This window comes from Ambystoma mexicanum, chromosome 5p (assembly GCF_040938575.1).
Source record: "Ambystoma mexicanum isolate Mex_15411 chromosome 5p, UKY_AmexF1_1, whole genome shotgun sequence".
Taxonomy (NCBI): Eukaryota; Metazoa; Chordata; class Amphibia; order Caudata; family Ambystomatidae; genus Ambystoma; species Ambystoma mexicanum.
Genome location: NC_090930.1, coordinates 444,635,034 through 444,653,321, shown reverse-complemented (window position 1 = coordinate 444,653,321; position 18,288 = coordinate 444,635,034). Strand labels below are relative to the sequence as shown.

The following is an 18,288-nucleotide window of genomic DNA, read 5'->3' as shown; positions in this document are numbered from 1 at the left end:
CCCGCGCACCCCTGAAATACACGTACATTGCTGAAATCGCGTGTGGAACTTCCCGCGCACCCATGTAATACACGTACCCTGCCGAAATCGCGTGTGAGACTTCCCACGCACCCCGGTATACACGCACACGTAATTTTTTGTCAGCGGCTGTCCGTGTTTGTGGGTACCCCTTTGCACGTCATTTGTCCTGGAGGGCCACAGTATAGGACATTCTTCATGGCTGTATATAGGTGCTATTTGTTGGCGCACCTTTTGGCGCACATTTGTTCCAGGCGCAGAGACGCTACCGCCTGCTTTCTTGTGGCGGTCGTGTTTGTGCCTGTGCGCTGGTTTGAGCGTGCGCTTTTTTGCCCTATTCTATTCCATGAATTCGTGTTGTTCCGCGCACTTGTACCCTGTACTTCCCCTGTGACGCCCACGTTTTGGCAAGTTGTTCCCCATTCCGAGTGTTACGCCCGTGTTCCGCCTACTTTTGTTGCGTGCGCCGCGCTATGTGCGATTTTCGCTGTGGCCTGTGCGATTTTCGCTGTGACCTGGCGCACGCTGTTATATGGCCTGTGCGGCAACGTGCGCCGCGCACTTTTTTTTCACACATCCGATGGTTTTCTCGCGCACGGCCTTCCATGAATCGATGTGCGCTGCTTTTCGTGCGATTTTCGCACTTGCACTGTGATTATCGCTATTCCACTGCGAATCGCACGTTTTTGCCCACTTGCGCCGCGCTAATTATTCCATGAATCGGCCTGTCAATATATTCTGTGCATTGAGAACGTTTGTGGGTCCTCGTGGTCAACCAGATCCTGTGAAAGACGTACACATAATTTGAAATACCTACACGAACGCGCTGTCTATTTTTTTCCTGCAGCGTCTGCACATAGTGTCCTTTGCACCCCCACAAAGCTCCCTTTGCTTCTAGGTGGGTGGATGTTTTCCCGTGAACACACTTTGCCTATTTAACGTTTGGTAGCTCTTCTTTACGAGTAACCAATTAAGAATCGCATGGAACATTTATTCAGCTATGCGTTGCCCTAGGGGGAGGCAGGGTGGAGTCCTTGAATAAGAAAAACAAGTTGACATTTCTGGCTTGTTTATAATCAGTGCTTGGGGGAGTTTCAGCAACACCTGTTTGCAGAGGTGGTGCAAGCATGCTGCCCTTTCATCTTGGATCCCATAAAGTCTTTTAGTTAAAGACACTAAAAAGAGAGGAATGCTTGCTTAACTTTACTCAAATGTGTATCAAGCAGTTGGAATGTTTAAATAACAGTTCCTAAGCACTGATAAGTATTTCTTTTCTACAGTCACTGGCCAGGGAAGCGTTCACCGACTACTTACTGAGCTATTTTACATTTTTCGTTCGCATGCCTGGGTTAGTAGTGTTTTAATAGTGCACTGTGCAAGCAGTTTGCTTGCTTAGTCCATGCTTGAGAAATGCGAGTCATGTTGACTAGGGCTGGGATGATTTTGCACATCAGTGCAGCTGGAAGTCTGTTCCAATGTTGTAGGCTTTGCTGTCACCGCTATTGTGCCAACACAGCTTCAATTCCTGTGAACTCATGATGCTACTTCCAAATTCAAAGACATGATGTTGTGCCATTGTGATGGGATGAATGGCACGGCAATGAGAGATGAAAGCCAATATTGCATCTGTAATGAATCATTCGTTTAACTCTTTGAGCTCCAGTGGTTTAGCGGTGACAATGCGTTCTGTGTTTCTTCCATAAAGCAAGCAGTAGCACTCAGAGGTTGTGAACGTTGTGTTTGGAAATGCAGCTGAAGGTTTAAAGACTCCTTCTCCTCCTGTAGATGCGGCGCAGTTCCACTAAGAGCAGCGTGTCCCACTACAACAGACTGGACCAGTACGAAATTAAAAGCCTCCTCACCTGCTACCTCTACATAACAAAAATGATATCCGAAGGTCAGTGAGTGCATATGTTGTAGTTGAAGCCAATGTGTTCGATAGTTTCTCTTTACAGTGGGTATTATGTTATATTAAATGTGTGGAAACATTGGGCATTGAGCAATGGCGAGATACTCTCTCTGCCCCACATTGCAGGCTGGTTTGCAGTGCCTATTTTCTATAAAACATTCCGTGAATCCCTCCACGCTTGACTCGCCTATGCACCCGGGCAAAATGCACAACTCCGAACTTAAACATGCCCGTACACATGGCATGGGAGACGGAAGTCCTGCCCTCTGGAAGGGGAGTGGGCGGCAAAATGTCCATACATGCTAGCATGCCCCATTCCAAATGAGAGCTGCTCGACCAGTCCTGATTTTACATGTGCATTCTGGGACATGTAGTCTTAGGGTCCTAGGTTTAGGATGCGGAAATCAGCGACTCTGGGTTGCAGCTGGGCTGCAATGACTTACTATTTGGTCTCTGGTTGTTAGGAGTCAAGTTTTTTTTATCTGTCTCTCAAAGGAAAACCACCAAGAATCACAATTGACTGCTCAACATTTACCTTCATTCAAGAAACTAAAACTAAATTAGAATCAATATGCTGTCAAAGGCCGGCTGTTCAATTTCCTTGATGACTGCTTATCTGACATGTTACAACGTATGTTCTGTTGAACTCAGATTTAACATCATAATGGATAACAGCAAGTGTCTTGCATTGTGAACGCATGCAGGGGCTATATGACACAGGCTCAACTAGGTTGTGTCTTTAAGACGTTAAAGTAGCGGGAGACTTTACGAAGATTGCAAGTTGTCCCTTGTCAGGTGTACATTGTCGTGGCTGCAGCACTCACATCACTTTGCATTGTGATACTTTCAGGCCTACGTTTATAAATGGGAAAATAACACTGCACACCAGTGATGTTAGGTGAGAAAAGTGGGCAATAGTTTGCCAACATTAGTAGGTTTATTGGAATTCAGCATTTTATCCACATGGGTTACTTTCAATTCGTTCATTCAACCCATTGGATCAGTTAGGCCACCAATTAAGTTAAAAGTCCAAAGCGCTAGCTAGATCCACCCCCACCTAAATACAAGGGTATTACCTCCACGTCCCTCTTCCTTGTCCCAGTGCTTACCTTTGAGTATGTTCTACTCCCAGGAACTCTTTTTTTAGAAGCTGCTCTCTTCTGACCCCTTCCACCACAGGAGGTATAACCAGTGCCTTAAGTGGCACTACAAATCGAGCCGGGGCCCATCGAGGGGGCGTGGCCTAACAACGGGGTCTTGATGGGCCGTTAGGCCACACCCCCTTGACGAGCCCCGGCTCAATGGGCTACTGGCACCCCTGCCAGGCAGCCTTTTGTAGAGATTAGCACCCTCTCCCCTATAGGGGAGAGGGTGCTGATCTCTGCATTTATTTTGTATAGGCTTGCCTGGCAGGGGACAGCGCCTCGCCTATTCAGCCTTAATGGTGGTGCTGCCCCTCGCCAGCTGGGGAGGGGCAGCGTCACCATTAAGGCTGAAAGGGTGAGGCCGCTGGAAGCAGAGGCCTTTTTCCTAAATACTGAAACTCCCGCGAATCCGCGAGAGCTTCAGTATTTAGAAAGCAAGGCCTCTGCTTCCAGTGGCCTCACGTTTTCTCCATAATGGTGGCGCCGGCCCACGTGCATCCCTTGATTAAAGGGATGCCTCGCAGGTGCGGCGCCACCATTATAGCTGAAAGGCATTTTTTTCTGAAGCCTGAAGCTCTCGCACACGAGCGAGAGCTTCAGGCTGTAGAAAAAAATGCCTTTTCGTGTAGTGGCCGGGGCTGCCCGGGGAGATTAGTGGGCCCCGGCAGGGCCCCGCCTCAAAACGAAATTTCGGAGCCTGCCGGGGCCCAGCCCCGGCAGGCCCCGGCCCACTTAAAGCCCTGGGTATAACCTCCCACTTACCCAATCCAAGGCAGTTCTTTTAGTCCTGCCGGAACTGTCTGATCCTCTCGGTGCGGGGCTGTTGAGGGGCAACGGCTAATGTCCCACACCTGGCGGCTCAAATGTGGGGCTTGGTGGCTGCAGGGTGCTGGTGTTCCTGAAGGACCTCCTGCAGGGCTGCTGGGCCCCGTTGGCAGTGTGTGCCGGTATCCTCGCTTTGAAACAGTATTTACTTCCTGTATAAACGCCTAACAAGCAAACAATAAATAAATAAAACTGGGGTGTGCCCGCTGGTTTCCTGGTGGTGGTATTTTCATCTGTAGTAGGCCGGGCGGGGCATCCCGTGCCCCTCCTGGTATCTGCGGTGAGTGCTATGGGGGCGGGGGCGGTTGCTGGGCCTACATCCCCCCCTTCCGGTGTTCTCGCTTGGAGGCGGGCTTGGGGTGGCGGACCACTGTGCGGGGACCGTGCCTTCTTTTCCTCCGGTGTGTAGCCCGCTGGCCTGCAGGGGTGGGTCTCAGGCTCCCTCTATTCTGTTTATGGGGGGTTGCTGCCACGGCCCTCTATTGTGTTGGGGCCGTGGGTTCCTGCCTCTCCCGCTTTCATGTTGTACCTCAGAGCCTGGTCTGCTCCGCCCCTTGCGGAGTGGGGCTTGTGGGTCTTGGCCTTCTGCCTCAGTTACTATGATGACGGGGACACCACTGTGCTTTCCATGGCTTTCCTGCTGATTTAAGACACGCAGTTTGCTGGAGTGTACTGCTGTATTGTGTGTGTGTGTGCAGCTACGGGAAACACTCTGAAAAGAGGAAGCATACCGTACCTTCATCTTCTTCCTCACAGCTTCCTAAAAGGTGGAAGGTGTCTGCCCTTGTTCCTGGGGCTTCTTGCAAAGGCCTTTAAGGCCCAAGTTTAATGATTTTCTGGCGTGGCATGCTGCTCCTGGGGCTTCTGCACACGCCCCTGGTCCCACCTCTACTAGTTCTTCTTCCTCCATCTCGGACACAACTGGGTCCTCCCTTTCTTTGGTGATGAAGATGCTGCTGGGAAATACTTGGACCAGGATGAGGTCCCGCTGGTGATGGACCAGATTTACGTGCCTATGGGGTTTCAGGAGCCTGCTGTTGTGGATCAGGTGGCAGAGCCCTCCATTCATCAATATAAACATTTTAGCAAGTTAGGTCTTCCTTTGATCTCTGGCCTTCCGGACAAGATCCTTTGTGAGTGGGCCAGATTGGAACAAATCTCCATGCCCTGGTTCATGGCCCCACTCTGGGGTGAGGAGGCTCGTCTGCCTCCGGTGGTGGAGGTTGTTGACATTCTGGCCAGCCTGATGGGCGTTCATCCATGTCCGCACAAGAAGCTGTGGTCAGGGAACATGTGGACCGGAAAGTAGATTCTGCCCTCAAAGAATCCTATGTTGGGTCCCATCTGTCTATGCAGGCCTGCACTTATGGGTTCTATGCCGCGGATATGGTGTTGGCTGGCTTTCGTGGACTGCGACAGACCTTGGCAGATGGCACTGACTGTTCCCAGCTCCTGTTTGATATGCATCTACAGACAGAATTTATGTCAGACCTGTTTTACGATGGTGTTTGGGGGACCGCTATGGCCATGGGCACGACTGGTAGCCGCCATCTGTGTCTATGGGATTGGAAGTCAGAGGGTTCCCAGAAGCCTGCTGCTTTGAAGCTCGCCTTTGAGGGTCAGAAGTTGTTTGGTGACGCTTTGGAGTCAAGTCGAAGGTTCACTGGGTGTTTAAGGCAGATAAACATGCCGACAAGTTGAGAAAGAAGGTGGCTCCTGCGTGTGCTGGTGGTTTCAGTCCTCCTTGCAAGTCTTATGTCCCTTATTCCCGGACGGATCTGAGGAAGCAGGGTTTCAGGGGTCCTTTCTGTCCTCCCAGGTCCCCCCCTGGCCTGGGGCGTTTGTCTTGCTTTTCTCAGGTCTGGGACTAGCTACAATTTGTATCCCCCCAATCCGGAGTCCGGCAACCAGATGACTCCCGCCCAGGGACTTCCATCGGCAGGTATCCTTGCAATCAGCTGTCCTGGACCTTCTTCACAAGCAGGCCAGAGGGGGCCGGCTATTATTCCTGTGTGTTTCTGGTCCCCAAGACTGGGGATCTCTCCTATCATCTCACCATCAACCTACGGAAACTGAATGCCTTGGTTCGATCTCAGTGCTTCAAGATGGAGACCCTCCAGTCTGTCATTCTGGTGGTGTGGAGGGGGGATTGGCTGGTTTCCCTCGACCTGGAGGCCTATTATCATGTCCTGATCTACTGAATTCATCAGCGGTTCCTAATGTTTGCCGTGAGGCAGGATCACTTCCAATTCCGTGTTCTGCCCTTCGGTCTCAAGTTGGCACCTCGTGTCTTCATGAAACTGTTGGCCAGGGTACCAGGGTACCTGTCTTGCTCTGGTCCGGGGGTGTTTCTAATCAATATTCCAAAGTGTCCCTTGTCTCCCTCGCAGACTCTTCATTTCATCAGGGCCCAATTCTATACCAGGGCGGGGTTGGTTTGGCTCCCACTGGACCGGGCCTCCCAGCTCCAGTCGCTCCTGAGGGTTCTAAGTCGCAGGTCTTGGGCTTCAGCCAGGGTCCTTTTGTGTCTTCAGGGTCAGATGGCTTCCTGTGTCTTTGTAGTCCAGTGCCAGTAAAGGCATCTCTGCAGGCAGAACCTGCCTCTGCCTCCCAGCTTCGCCGACAGAGCCTGGGTCCAGTGCCAGTAAAGGCATCCCTGCAGGCAGCACCTGCCTCTGCCCCCCAGCTTCGCCGACAGAGCCTGGGTCCAGTGCCAGTAAAGGCATCCCTGCAGGCAGAACCTGCCTCTGCATTACTACTTTTAAAAGCCTCAGGAGCTGTGCCAGGAGGGACTGCTTCCCTCTGGGGTGTCTTTCCTCCTTCCCCGACCCCTGTAAAGCCCTATCGATTCCCCATCATTCCACAGTGAGACACGGGAGCTTCATTTACGCGCCTTATGGAAAACAAGGAAAGCAATACTGAAGTGCGTTACAGGGCAGGGCCAATTTTCATAGAGTGCAATATTTTAAAAATGTCAATAATTTTTTATATAGTCATCTGGATCAATGTACGACAATGATAGAGACTATTCATATAATGCAAATCCCAAATTAATTTGCCGCTGGCTTATTCCTGGAAACTTCTTCTAATGAATATTTGCATGATGTCCGAGCATAAAAGATTGATATCACTTTTGGTGGTATTACTTCTAGTGATGGCAATGGGCATGCAATTAGGGGGCCCCACCTGTATTTTGTTTCTTATGGGGCAATGGGGGTAGAACCCCACCCCATGTATTTGATTCATATTTACGGGGTTTGCACTTATTGCCAACTCGACCCTATCGGGGTGAGCTTTGTACACAAGCCGGCCTCATAATATCACACAATGACGTACATGTTGCTCAAAAGCCAAATAAATGGGCACCCCAAAATATATGCAGAAAATTCAAAAAGGAATGTAACTGTTCATCCTGTAGAGTTGACTATGAAGCGGCTTAAGACTTTACCGGATCTCTGACCGGAGGAGGCCCGATCTTTGGGAGCAACACATGAAAAGATCCACACGCAGAATGGTCTTTAACACTTCACAAGCGTGACGCTTCCATATCACCCAGATCCCAACCCTGTTCTTAAAGCTTGCAGTTTCACAGGGTCCGAGGTCAAGCCAAAGCATGCAGGTGAATAATGTGCCCACCAGCCGGTAATCTCCAGTACGCAGAGACTTCCTGTTTTCTGTCAAGGTTCTTAACAAAGGAAGCACCTCTCCATCCTGCAGATAGGAACTCTATAGACATAATGTACTATTTTTAATAAACCTTTTGCATAGGGTGTGCCATAAAATTGACTGCCCACCTACATCCCTCCTTTTTGGTTTGACTGACAATAACCCTGATCACACAGATGGGGGGGGGGGGTTCATCTTGGCTGTGATGAGGGTGAGACATACTTAAAGTAGTGACGGTTATTGCTGACTAATCAAGTCACTATCCCATGTCTTTAACTTAGGTCTTATGTACTCTAAAATAGGACCAGATGGATTTAGCTGCCTGTATGAACATATGCACTTTTGACACCCAGCGGTTTAATTCACCCAAAGATCAGGATACATTAAAAGGGAAAATACAAAGTGTTTTGCCAAAAATCTGAAGCAGTCTCTCCTACCTGTAGTTTACAGTGTAATATGAAAATAATCAGAAAATATCTTAACACAAATGAGTCCATCATTGGAACATTCTGAATCTGATCATGGAGGGACTTCTCCCAGGCTGTCTTGCACTGGGTCACATGATCTACTGCAATCTTGGTCCCAGAGCAAGCAGTGTATGTGCTAACATGAATCCAGTGGTTCTTCGTTTCAGAGTAAAGCTTAAAGCCCAACATCGAAGCCCCAAACAAATGATCACACCCACAAAAACTGCAGACCTAGCAAGATATCTTCAGACATCACTGCACACGGGGGGTGCTGTTGAGCAGCCATGGTAGATGGCTGCCTAGCTTGTGAGCTCACGGCACAAATATCCTGTAAGGAGTTGGCATTATCCAGCACTATCCTCTCTGCTGGCGGGCGGATTGTGCCTTTGCGAGTCTGGAGCACCCATGGACAAGTTTGCAGCCACTTGGCTACCCCGGATGCAATGCGAGAGACATTGTGCTGGTGACGGGCTGCGGTGCATGGCCCGTGTGAGGAGGAAGCCCGAAGTGCCCGCCTACCATCCGGAGAGACAGGATGACCCAATGCCCTGGGGTCCCTGCACACTGCCCAGTTCCTCCCAGCGCTGGCCCTGCGGCAGCAGCTGGAAGGGTAAGACCTCCCACCCCCCTCACAGTGTGCAGACAGTGCATGTTCTGGAACCAGGAGAGAGACTTGCTGCGGCGATGGAGTGGGTTGGAAGAACGACAGTCCGACCATAGCAGGAGGTGCCGGAGAGGATCCTCATTGAATGCAACAGCCTCATGAGATGAGGGCACTAGGCCCCACTGCAAACACACACCAGACTCCAAGAGAGATCTGCATGCTGCACTTTGCACGGCCCTCTCTGGCCCAGCGGTCAGTGCACAAGCTACACTGAGCGGCCCCCGTGCCCCCCGAGCACACATCTGCACCAAAGGAGAAGTTTGGGATCACCACAACCATAGAGACCGGGGAGGGGTCCCCCTTGTACAGCGGGAGGCCCGAGGAAGGCTGTAGGGTATCCCCTGCATAAGTGAAGCTCCCCCCATATTGGGAAGAAATAACTGGAGGCCTCATAGCTGGATAACAGACCCAGGCTCAGACAAAGACTGTTCTACAGGATTCTTCAGTTGGGTTCACTCAGTTCACCATGACAAAAGGAGCCGTTGGGGGGAAACATCTGAAGCAATGGACAAATTTGCAAGGTCGACACCTCGAGGCGAGCAGGGATAGTGGAGGCAGGCCCAACCTGACCTCAGCTGCCCAGCCCCCATACTTACACCTTCACCAGATCTGACAAATATGATGGAAGCCATGGCGAAAGGGTTTGCCACCGTGCATGAAAAACTCAACAACATAACAGCAAATGTGGTGTCCATGCCCTCATAATTGGCACAGGAAGGGGTCCAGATAACTGAGGCAGAGGTGAGGATAGGTGCCACCGAAGACAGTGTGCACGCTCTCCAGAACTGTTGCTATCCTCACCAGAGACATGACATTGACAAAAACAAATGCAATGACCTAGAATCAAGGTTCATGCAAGAACAATATCCGCATAGTTGGAGTCCCGGAAAAAGTCCCTGACTGGAAGTATGGAATCAGCAGTGGAGAACCTGAACTTTTCCCCTTCTTTGCTGTGGAACGTGCCCACTGCACTTTGGCCCCCAGACCTAAACCGGGTGACTTCCCCTGGCGCATCATAGCAATGAGCATGAGTTTCAACGACAGGGATCATCTACTATGCCTGGCCAGGTAGAAGAAGGAAATGAGATTAGGACACAAATTATTTGTGTGTTCCCGGACTTTTCACTCCCGGTGCAACAAGAGCGCCGACTGTTTGGTGTCAAGAAAATACTCCAGGAGTGCAACATACAATATGCTATGCTATTCCCAGTGCGCGTAAGGCTACAATTCTGTGGTAACCTCTACTTCTTCACAGTCCCAAGTGAAGCCGTGAAGTTTATTGAAGCTCAGATCCCGATAAAAAACCCTGTTGCTGACCCAGCTGAGGGTAATATACCCGACTGAATGGTCCCTTGGCCCTGTGTCGCTTTTGGAAATCTCAGGTCATCATATGAGTTGTTAGCAGCAAGATTATGTGTACCCACCGCCCACCGCCTCAATACTCTATTCATAAGGGATGTGACATCCCTCATTAAGTGTAAGGTACAGTGAGGCCCATAGCAGTTTCTTTGTGTGAATTGGGGGAAGAACACCCCCTTGGGCCCTGTTGGACCTTGGGGGTGGCTGGGGGCAGGGGAGGGATGGCTTTATACACTGCTGGTTCGGGGTCAATGGGGGTGGATGAAGGCGAAATTAGGTTCCGGGTTAAAACAGATCTTGAGTTGTGGTTGTACGCTTGTTGCGTGGTTCAGGGGGGTTGGAGGGAGAAAACAGTAAAAGTATTGGCAATTGAATGCTCAGATCGCACAATTTTGCACTGCACAGAAGTCTTAACTCTAAGTAAACACAAGGTAAATCATATGATAACACAAAGGATATGACACAACAATTGAGAATAATGTGTTGGAATATTCATGGTCTGGGGAACTTCACCAAAACATGGAAAATGATAGCCTACATAAATAGACATAAGGCAACTGTTCTTTTCCTTCAGGAAACCCATGTTAGACAGGGAATATGCCTGGGTGTTGCCCCTTCATGGGGGAGGAACAGACACTTTACTTCCTACTCCTCGCAGTCCAGAGGAGTAATGATACTTATACATAAGATCCTAAAATTTGTGGGAAAAAGGAGCACGTTGACCCAGAGGGAGGTATGTGGTTCACTGGTCAGATAGCAAAGTGAGCAGAGTGCTCGCTTTGACATCAGTGCAGAGCCTGCTGCCACAGGTTCGAATCCCGGCACGGCCAAACTCAGCCTTTCAGCCTTTCATCCTTCAGAGGTCGATAAATGAGCACCACACACCGTGGGAAATAAGCAGCGCTCCGATACCTGAGGGTTCGTAGCTCTATTTAAATAACAACAAACAAACAAAACAAAACAAACTGCATCCTCGAGAGGATTGAGCTGTTACTTGCAAACACATATGGTCCCAATGTTGACACCCCGAGTTCTTTGACCTTGTCGGCGGGATTCTGTCTGGATACTGTGGGATACCTATAATATGGGGAGGGCCTATGAACCTGATTCTAAGTCGTACACTGCATAGAATGAGTGCAGCACCCAGACCTCAACCTAGAGCCGGCTGCAGATTACTGACTCATATACAATCACTAGCCATGTGCGATGCATGGCGCATAAAACACCTACAGGCAAGAGAATATACTTTTTACTCCTCAGTGCATGATATGGCCTCCCAAATTGACATGTTCCTGATCTCCAGCTCACTTATGGAAAGAGTGCTGGACGTCGACATAAAACCATGCACATTGTCTGACCACTCCTTGGTGACACTATCTCTGAAAATGGGCAGAATCACCACAGGTTACGTGTCATGATGCCCGCTCCCGGGGAGCCGGTTCAAGCCCTGCGTCCCCGAAAGCAGACATCCAGTCCCCAAGGAAGGACCCAGCAACCCCATATAGGGGCCCTTTGGACAGTGACTTACCTGTTGATTCATTCCCTCTTCATTTCGGGTCCACGCCGCATCCTGGCATTTCTGGACCCCGGCCCCTAAGGGGAAAAAGAGACATCAGCGTTAATGAGCGAATGAAAAGACATTACCAAAAAACGCTCATTAAAGATTTACCTGATTTCTACAAGGATTTCACCTCTCATCTCGGGTCGGTGCCTGTTCCCCGGCATTCCGTACCCCGGTCCCTATGGGGAAAAAGACACTAGCATTAGTACATTAATGCATGGACACAAGGGGAACCTCTTATCGAAAAAACTTACCTGGAAGCCAAGCAAGTTTGGTTCTCACCAATCTGAAAATCCAGTGAAGTACCTGGATACAAACGCGCCCCTGCATCAGAAGCAGGATGGAGAGCTCGTCCTTCCAGACCCTAAGGTAAGACGCTACGAGGAATCACAGAAGGGTTTTGAGGAGGGTGAGAGGGGAAAGTGGGAGGCTGATTGCATTACCCCGCAGACAATTAATCCCCTATTTTCGCCTACAGAAGGATACTTCTGCGAGCCAGACAAGCCAGATTTGGGGGCCCGGTCCAGTCCGTCTTCCGAACCCTGCGCATCACCTTAGAAGAGGTCACAGCAGCGCGAACCAGTCCAGCGCCTCCGTGGGAGTCAGGTGAGCGTTACAGAATGCGAAGCCTTCCTACAAATTCCCACCCAGGCGCTATGGAAAGTTCTGAGACTGATCAGTTGGCCCAATTACTGGGGGAATTACGGGCCGAAGTACATGCCGCTCGTCAAGAGACTAATGCCCTCAGGAGGGAATTAATAATATCAAAGGAAAGAACTGATGACCTGGCCAGACAGCTTTTGCAAGGTGAAGCTGGGCAAACTCCTCTACCCGGTTCCAGAGGGAACCCCGCTCCTGTGGTTTCCAGTAACCCTGTGTAGATTAATCTACCTGGAAACATGCCGCTGGCCCCACCCGAACGCTTTGCTGGGGACCCCAAATGATTCGCCGTATTCATGAATCAGTGTCGTTTGCACTTCCTATGCAGACCTGGGGCCTTCCCTAATGATCAGACCAAGGTAGCCTTTGTATTGTCATATCTCAGCGGCTGCGCTGCCGATTGGTCAGTTCCACTGGTTACTCAAGATGACCCGATTCGCTGTGATTTTCAAAGGTTTCAAGCAAGCATGGAAAGGTTATTTGCTCGACACTCTCAGGGGCAGGCTCTGGATGACGAACTTCTATCCCTGCGACAGGGCAATCAGGACCTCCTATCCTATATTGCAACCTTTAATAGACTAATTGTGGAAACGGGATGGCCAGAGGATAAAAGAGTCACGTTGTTTTATCGAGGCCTACGCGGAGAACTTAAAGATGTCTTGGCCCAAGTTGTAAATCCGCCCCAAGAATGCACAGAGTATATAGACTTAGTGGTCCAATTGGATCACAGACTTCAAAACAGAAAAGCATATCGGTCCAGGTTTGAGACCCGGGTATTGGTCAAGACCCATGCTAATCCCAAGGGAGTTGATGTCTCTGAGCCTATGCAAATTGGAGGGGTTAAAGGACCCTTAACTCAAAAGGAACGTGAAAGGAGGCAGCAGTTAAAATTATGTCTTTATTGTGGGAATTCTGGACACTTTCTACGAGATTGCCCTGCAAAACCGCCCCGAAAGGCGGTAGGAGCCGCTGATAAAAACCATGAAGACTCTGTTTCGGGAAACGACTCCGACCGACAAGTGTAGGGGTCCGCTTGCCGAGCTTGAAAACTAACTCTCAGACCTCGCATTTCATTGTGCCAATGGTTCTCGTAGATCCAGAACAGCCTAAGCGGTTGCATGCAATAAAGGCATACATTGATAGTGGGGCTATTGGAAACTATGTGGATCGTGAATTGGTCTCTAGGATTAACCTCCCTCTCTGTCCTAAAACCAGCAAAGATGTCATCACCACAGTCGATGGAACTGAAATTGCCTCTGGACCGGTAACACATTCCACTACTGAGGTGACTCTTATTGGTCCCGACGGCCATCGGGAGGGTGTTGGGTTTGATGTAATCAAGGCTCCACAGTTTCAGGTTATTCTTGGAATCCCTTGGTTAGAGACACATAATCCTCGAATTGATTGGCGAGCTAAGAGAATAACCTTCCCGGATTGTACACAAACCTGCTACCCAGAAAACCTGAAGATTAATCTAGCATCTGTAACCTCTGCCTCCATGCAACTACCTCAGGAATACCAAGACTTTCAGGATTTCTTCCAAAAGGAACAGGCCAACACGTTACCTCCTTACAGATCGTACGATTGCCAAATCGATCTGGTGCCCGGTGCACAACCCCGTTGTAGCAGGATTTATGCCCTTACCGAACCTGAGAATCTGCATTTGAGACAATATTTGGATCAATATCTAGCTAATGGTTTTATTCGCCCATCAAAGTCCCCGGCATCCTCGGCTTTGTTCTTCGTGCCCAAAAAAGAAGGCGACCTTAGAACTTGTATCGATTACCGCGCATTGAACCAGATAACGGTTAAAAACCGTTATCCTGTGCCTCTGATCCCTGAACTCCTTGACCAGGTGAAGGACGCTTGCATATACACCAAGTTAGATCTCCGGGGGGCTTATCATCTGGTACGAGTTAAAGAAGGTGACGAATGGAAAACTGCCTTCCGTACTAAATACGGATTATTCGAGTACCAGGTGATGCCTTTCGGATTGTGTAACGCGCCGGCTGCCTTCCAATACTTCATGAATGATGTCCTTCGGGAACTCATCGATGTTTGTGTTGTCGTATATATTGATGACATTCTGGTATACTCCTCTTCGGAATCTGATCACAGAAAACACGTCAGGGCAGTACTTGAAAAACTGCGCCAACACAAACTATTTGCTAAATTGGAGAAATGTGTTTTCCATACCACAGAAGTCGAGTTTCTAGGTTTCATCCTGACGCCCAAAGGAGTCCGAATGGACTCAAGAAAAGTGGATGCCATCCTCAAATGGCCATCACCTAGCTCTGTAAAAGGGGTTCAAAGCATGCTCGGCTTTGCCAATTTCTATCGCAGGTTTATCCCGGAATTTTCACGCGTGGTACAACCCATTACTGCACTCTTGAGGAAAAATAAACGTTTTGAATGGTCTGAAGAAGCCGAGCAGAACTTTCAGGATTTAAAAGCTAAGTTTACCTCCGCACCTATATTGAAACACCCACGTCCAGATCTCCCTTATGTCGTCGAGACTGACGCATCCAACCTAGCCATGGGAGCTGTCCTGTCCCAAAGAGATCCTGCAACCAACCAACTGCATCCCGTAGCATTTTGGTCCAGAAAATTCTCGGCACCCGTGGTTAATTATGCAATCACGGACAAAGAACTGTTAGCCATTAAGTCCTCTTTTAAAGCCTGGCGGCATTATCTGCTTGGCGCTCGACATACCATCACAGTGATCACTGATCACCGGAATTTACAGTATTTGAAAACCGCCAAGGCTCAGTCATCACGGCTGCTCCGATGGGCTTTGTTTTTCGCTGAATTTGATTTCTTGATTACCTATCGACCTGGCTGCAAGAATGGCAAAGCAGACGCCTTATCCCGAATTGGAATGGGAGAATCTGATACAAACTCAGAACCAGTACCAATAATTCCCGAACAGAGGATTCTAGGCATGACTTCGTTACAGACGCTTGAAGACATTCAAGCCAGAGTGAAACAACTCCTGGACCCTACAACCTTACAGGATTGGATAGAAAAGGGATCAGACTTTACCATAGATAATGGTTTACCTTATTTCCAAGGACGCTTATTCCTGCCACATAAGGAATTACACGAACTGGTTATTTCCTGTTATCATGATGCATTAATAGAGGGACACCCCGGTATTGCCAAGACAGAGGAAAAGGTGAAACGACAATTTTGGTGGCCCTCTTGGCGAAAAGATGTTAAATCTTTTGTGATGTCCTGTGGTGTTTGCGCCCAAAATAAGAGTCAAAAGAAAAGACCAGCCAGTCTCCTTCAACCTCTAGACATACCGCCAGCACCCTGGCACACCCTATTAATGGATTTTATTACGGACCTGCCTCCTTGTTTGGGGTACAATACTATTCTGGTAATTGTGGATTTGTTTTCCAAAATGGCCCACTTAATTCCTTTGAAAGGTTTACCTTCAGCTTCTGTCCTAGCCAAAGAATTCCTCGAAAATATTGTTTGGCTACATGGATTCCCATCTATACTAATCTCTGACCGGGGAAGCCAATTCATTTCCCACTTCTGGCGCAAATGTTGTCAAATGGCGCAGATCGATGTAAGATTATCGACCAGTCACCACCCTCAGACCGATGGTCAGACCGAGAGGACAAATCAGACCCTTGAGCAATACTTACGGTGTATGTTACAGCAATCTGAAAGCAACTGGAAAGACATTCTTTGGATAGCCGAATACGCATATAATAATTTGGTACACTCTGGAACTGGCCACAGTCCTTTTTATACTTTGTTTGCGCATCACCCTCGAACCTCAAACCTTGACTCACCTCAGAACCTCAGAATGCCTGCAGTAGAACATCTGCATTCTACAATTACCCAAGCCTTCAAAGAGGCAACTACGCATTTACAACAAGCCAAGAGAAAATACAAGGAGAATGCTGATCTACATCGGAGTGAAGCACCTCCGTATCAGATTGGGGATCAAGTGTGGTTAGCTACCAGACATTTACCACTCAAAGGGCCTCGAACTTTTAACCCAAAATATCTGGGACCTTATTCTATTACGGCAATAATTAACCCAGTGTCTGTTAAACTTGATTTACCAGCTAGTATGCAAATTCACCCTGTTTTTCATGTATCACTTCTGAAACCAGTGGTACCCGGAACCCGACTACTCAAACCTCCAGAACCTATTCTAATAGATGGGGAGCCCGAATTCGAAGTGAAGAACATTTTAGATTCAAAAATGTTTAGGTCAAAACTGTTCTACCTAATTGATTGGAAGGGGTACGGAGAACCCAGCGACCATGTGCATGCACCTCGATTAGTCAGGAAATTCCACCGACTCTTCCCAGACAAACCAAAACCCCCGAGGGAACAACCTTGGGAGGGGCCTTGGGGGGGAGTGCTGTCATGATGCCCGCTCCCGGGAGCCGGTTCAAGCCCTGCGTCCCCGAAAGCGGACATCCAGTCCCCAAGGAAGGACCCAGCAACCCCATATAGGGGCCCTTTGGACATTGTCCTGGCGCCTATGGCGCCAGGCTCATAAAAGACATCAGTCCTGGCGCCATAGGCGCCAGGCTCATCATGGAAGTGCTTGGGTGCACTTACCTGATGCAGACCATGCTGCAGGATCCCGGCCTCCTTGCGGCCTGAAAGGAACTACTTTACCTGTGGGACTAATTTACCATCCGGACGTGGACGGGGAAGGATACATACCTGATTGGAGGAAGGATACATACCTGGAACTTCATCCAAGGCTATTTAAACCCCACCCGAACAGCCACACGTGCTTCGCGTTGTTCTGCATCTAGCAGCTGGACGCTCACCGTGCCACGCCTGCCAGCATCCTGGATCACCTGCAAAGGAAGAGAAGAAGAGAACAGAAGAAGTTAAAGTCCTTACCTGCTGAATCCGCATCCCGGAGACATCTCGCCGACAATCCTGAAAAGGAAGACTTTTATTTAAAAGCTCATCGCGTCGATCGCTGCAGCGCCGCATTCCACTCACCTTTACAGGGCGCCTCCATGTTCAGCAGCGATCATCCGGATTCGCAGTCACGCCCCAGCGCCTAGGGAGAAAAAGACCAGAACAAAAGGTGAGAGAGAGAAGGGAATAAGGAAAGCTAAATCTCCATGTTACGACTTACCTGTTGATTAATTCCCTCTTCATTTCGGGTCCTCGCCGCATCCTGGCATTTCCGGACCCCGGCCCCTAAGGGGAAAAAGAGACATCAGCATTAATGAGCGAATGAAAAGACATTACCAAAAAACGCTCATTAAAGACTTACCTGATTTCTACAAGGATTTCACCTCTCATCTCGGGTCGGTGCCTGTTCCCCGGCATTCCGTACCACGGCCCCTATGGGGAAAAAGACACTAGCATTAGTACATTAATGCATGGACACAAGGGTAACCTCTTATCGAAAAAACTTACCTGGAAGCCAAGCAAGTTTGGTTCTCACCAATCCGAAAATCCAGTGAAGTAACTGGATACCAACACGCCCCTGCATCAGAAGCAGGATGGAGAGCTCGTCCTTCCAGACCCTAAGGTGTGACGCTACGAGGAATCACAGAAGGGTTTCGAGGAGGGTGAGAGGGGAAAGTGGGAGGCTGATTGCATTACCCCGCAGACAGTTAATCCCCTATTTTCGCATACAGAAGGATACTTCTGCGAGCCAGACAAGCCAGATTTGGGGGCCCCGTCCAGTCCGTCTTCCGAACCGTGCGCATCACCTTAGAAGAGGTCACAGCAGCGCGAACCAGTCCAGCGCCTCCGTGGGAGTCTGGTGAGCGTTACATTACGCCTGGCGATTTAAATCTGAAGCGGGTCCGGGTTCTCAGTATGGGGACTTACCGGGTCATTCCAACCTTGGAGGACCCGGTAAGTCCCCATTCTGAAAACCATTCCCCATTCCCATTCGAGCCCCCATAGGGCTCAATGGGAATGGGCAAGGATCTAATAACGGGCCCGCAAATAGCAGGCCCGTTAATAGCTCCTTGGTCCCTTAGCGGATCCCGTTAAGGGCGGCTGGT

General features: G+C 49.4%; 1 protein-coding gene across 5 annotated transcripts in view; it reads left to right on the top strand.

Moving 5' to 3' along the window:
- Nucleotides 1-18,288, top strand: part of DOCK11 (dedicator of cytokinesis 11) — a 1,707,663-nt gene that overhangs the window by 1,014,314 nt on the left and 675,061 nt on the right. For all 5 annotated transcript variants that reach the window (XM_069612850.1, XM_069612848.1, XM_069612847.1 and 2 more), the window contains one exon: nucleotides 1,804-1,915. In XM_069612850.1, the coding sequence (XP_069468951.1) occupies nucleotides 1,804-1,915 (112 nt within the window). The remainder of the gene's footprint in view (nucleotides 1-1,803; nucleotides 1,916-18,288) is intronic.